The 3,602-nt window shown below is 43.7% G+C and overlaps 1 protein-coding gene across 1 annotated transcript; it reads left to right on the top strand.

The window, feature by feature from the left end:
• Positions 1–284: 284 nt before the first annotated feature.
• On the top strand, positions 285–1,241 carry LOC101424431 (olfactory receptor 13C7-like). The gene has a single exon (XM_004457295.2). The coding sequence runs from the start codon at positions 285–287 to the stop codon at positions 1,239–1,241; it is 957 nt and encodes a 318-aa protein (XP_004457352.1).
• Positions 1,242–3,602: the final 2,361 nt, after the last annotated feature.

Here is a 3,602-nt window from a genome sequence, read left to right as displayed (position 1 = left end):
AGGTAACTGCCGAGGAGAGTGAGTTTTATTTCTTAGATGCTGATATTATGAGTTGACATCTTGGAGAATAAATTAATTTTATAAGTTTAAAAACATCTCATTGTCCAGCACATAACAAGCAGACACAGCAAATGCAAACAATGAGTGGGGGTGGGGAGAAAGAAAGAAAGAAAATAAATCTTTACCAAAGAACAAAAGGGCATCTCACTGTGCTCTCCACATACTGATCCCTATAAACAATGTTTGCTCTCTTCCTTTTCCTGAATGTGAAAAGAGAATATAAAATGGAAGTGGCCAACCAGACCACTGTGACAGAGTTTGTCTTGCTGGGACTCTCTGCCCATCCAAGGCTGGAGAAAACATTCTTTGTGCTCATCCTGCTGGTGTACCTGGTGATCCTGCTGGGCAATGGGGTCCTCATCCTGGTGACCGTGTCTGACTCGCGCCTACACACGCCCATGTACTTCTTCCTGGGGAACCTCTCCTTCCTGGACATCTGCTACACAACCTCTTCCATCCCTCTAGTACTTGATGGTTTCCTGACTCCCAGGAAAACTATTTCATTCTCAGCCTGTGCTGTGCAGATGTTCCTCTCCTTTGCCATGGGAGCCACAGAGTGCCTGCTCCTGGGCATGATGGCATTTGATCGCTACGTGGCCATCTGCAGCCCCCTAAGATACCCTATGGTTATGAGCAAGGCTGCCTACGTGCCCATGGCTGCCAGCTCCTGGGTAGCTGGTGGAACCAACTCCTTGGTGCAGATCTCTCTTGCAGTGCAATTACCCTTTTGTGGAGACAACATCATCAACCACTTTACCTGTGAGATCCTGGCTGTCCTAAAGTTGGCCTGTGCTGACATCTCCATCAATGTGATCAGCATGGGGGTGGCTAATGTGATCTTCCTGGGGGTGCCAGTACTGTTCATCTTTGTCTCCTACATCTTCATCCTCACCACCATCCTGAGAATACCTTCAGCTGAGGGGAGGCGAAAGGCCTTCTCAACTTGCTCTGCCCACCTCACTGTGGTGGTCATTTTCTATGGGACTATTCTTTTTATGTATGCAAAGCCCAAATCAAAGGACCCCCTTGGAGCAGATAAGCAGGATATTTCAGACAAGCTCATCTCTCTCTTCTATGGGGTATTGATTCCCATGCTCAACCCCATCATCTATAGTCTTAGAAATAAGGATGTGAAGGCAGCTGTGAAGAAACTGGTGAGTTGGAAATGCTTCAGCCAGTGAAACCTTGTATCTTGTGGTTCTGCACACACAGGGGATCCCCGAGGAAATAACTACCTAGTCAACATAGACTGGCATAATTGTCCCCATACATCAGTTTCATCATAAAACCATCCATGTGCATTGGGATGAGGCCTTCTTTGGTGATTGGCCAGGAAACACATCTCTTTAAAATAATTTGATGGTTGTGCTAAATCAACTAGAATCAAGAATAAGTGACAATTAAAATTTATTTGTATTGTTATTCTGTCAAAACTAAGCAATAAAGTTTAAAACTTTGTAAAAATATGCTAATTCTTTCTTAGTTCAGTTGCAATTTGTATGTACCAGTTTATGTTGTTTTCTCTACTACTGAACAATGGGAGCACAGCAGTCAAGAAAAGTCACCTCTTGGGGAGCGGATATAGCTCAAGTGGCTGAGTGCCTGCTTCCCATGTACAAGGTCCCGGGTTCAATCCCTGGTCCCTCCAATAAGCAAGCAAACAAACATTAAAACCAAGTGTCACTGGAGGGTGGATATAGCTTAATGTTTGACATCTGCTTCCCATGTATGAGGTTCTAGGTTCAATTCTTGATACTTCTTTAAAAAAAATAAAGTAAAATTAAAAAAAAAGAAAAGTCACTTCTTTTTTTTTTAAAGATTTATTTTTTATATATTTCTCTCCCCTTCCCTCTCCCCTCACCATTGTCTGCTCTCTGTGTCCATTTGCTGTGTGTTCTTCTGTGTCTGCTTGCATTCTTGTCAGCGGCACCAGGAATCTATGTCTATTTTTTTGCGTCATCTTGCTGTGTCAGCTCTCCGTGTGTACGGCACCACTCCTGGGCAGGCTGCGCTTTTTTTACTCAGGGCAGCTCTCCTTATGGGGCCACGCTCCTTGCGTGTGGGGCTCCCCTATGCGGGGGACACCCCTGTGTGGCACAGCACTCCTTGTGCTCATCAGCACTGTGTGTGGGCCAGCTCACCACACAAGTCAGGAGGCCCTGGGTTTGAACCCTTGACCTCCCATATGGTAGGTGGGCACTCTATCAGTCGAGCCAAATCAACTTCCCAAAAGTCACTTCTTAATTGGTATCCAAACTGAAAACCAATCTGCCATCATGGAAAATCACTCATGCTAAGACACATCCCAAATGACATCATTTAACATCTCTTTTGATCGTAGGAGCTCAGAGTGTTTCCTGTGTAATAATTTCCTGCTTAATACTGTAGAGCCAATTTGGGGTAACTCCTTCTCTCTTACTTTACATTAATCACTTTTTTTCCTACCCAGATTCACTGAGGAGCTGTGTCAACACCAGTTGAACTCCGGATGTTGTAGGCCAAGTTTATCGAATTGCTAGCTGTCTCCACTTAGACAAATCATTACTACAATGCAAAGTTTATTTTCTGAGTTTCCTGTTCCCTTGAAATTAATGTTGGCTGCTATCCAGACCCCAAGGGTCAAACTTACTTTCCTCTCCTTTCAGGATCTTAAATTGCACACTTGCAAAATTACCAAATCTACTTAAGTACTGCTGTGGTTAAGAGCGTGGATTTTGGAGACAGGCTGACATGGAAGGAAGGTGGGGTCCTCTGCCCATATATCTTGCAGCATGTTAGCAAATTACTTAATCTTGCAGATACTTGGTCTCCTAATTTGTAAAACAGAGATAATTAAACCAACCCTGCAGAGTTGTTGGGAGGATTAATTAGAATGAGTTACTTGTATATGCAAAAAACACACAGTGGCTAGCAAAGAGTAACCTCCCAATTAATAAATGGACCATTTTATTATTATTGAAATATATTAAATAGCTTCTCTAAGAAATCCTTATGGCACCTGAAGACAGAGTTTAATACCTGAATCAGCTTAGATTTATTTTTGTAGCACCTTTTGGGGGAATGGCTTTCGAGCTTGTGAGCCAACCATCTCCCTTCCTCTGGGCATGTCCCCAGCTGCCCCTCTTCCCCATCCACAGGAGTGAGGCGGTCATGTTTGTGCTGTACAACACTGGCCCTACCTAGACCAATCTGTGTCTGTCTTCCGGGTTCTTGGGATTGTCACTAATACCCAGCAAATGAGTCATTGGTTCAGAGTATGCAAACTTGGGAGCTATGGGATAGACATGTTCAATCATGTGGACTTGGGAGGTAAAGAGAAGCCAAGTCTGCAGAGAGGAAAGATAGAACAGGCAAAAAGAGAGAGAAGCAAAGGTGAGTGATGATGAGAAATCATTGTGTGTTCCTAGTTCCTGGTTCCCATTATTCCTTAGACTTGGCAACAGTCATGCACTTTTGCTTCTCTAGGACACTTGTATATCCTTCTAATCGATTCTATTTTCCACTGATCTAAATTAAGTTGCTTTCTTTTATGGGGGCACCAG

This window comes from Dasypus novemcinctus, chromosome 8 (assembly GCF_030445035.2).
Source record: "Dasypus novemcinctus isolate mDasNov1 chromosome 8, mDasNov1.1.hap2, whole genome shotgun sequence".
NCBI lineage: Eukaryota > Metazoa > Chordata > Mammalia > Cingulata > Dasypodidae > Dasypus > Dasypus novemcinctus.
This window is presented reverse-complemented; position numbering and strand designations above follow the sequence as displayed.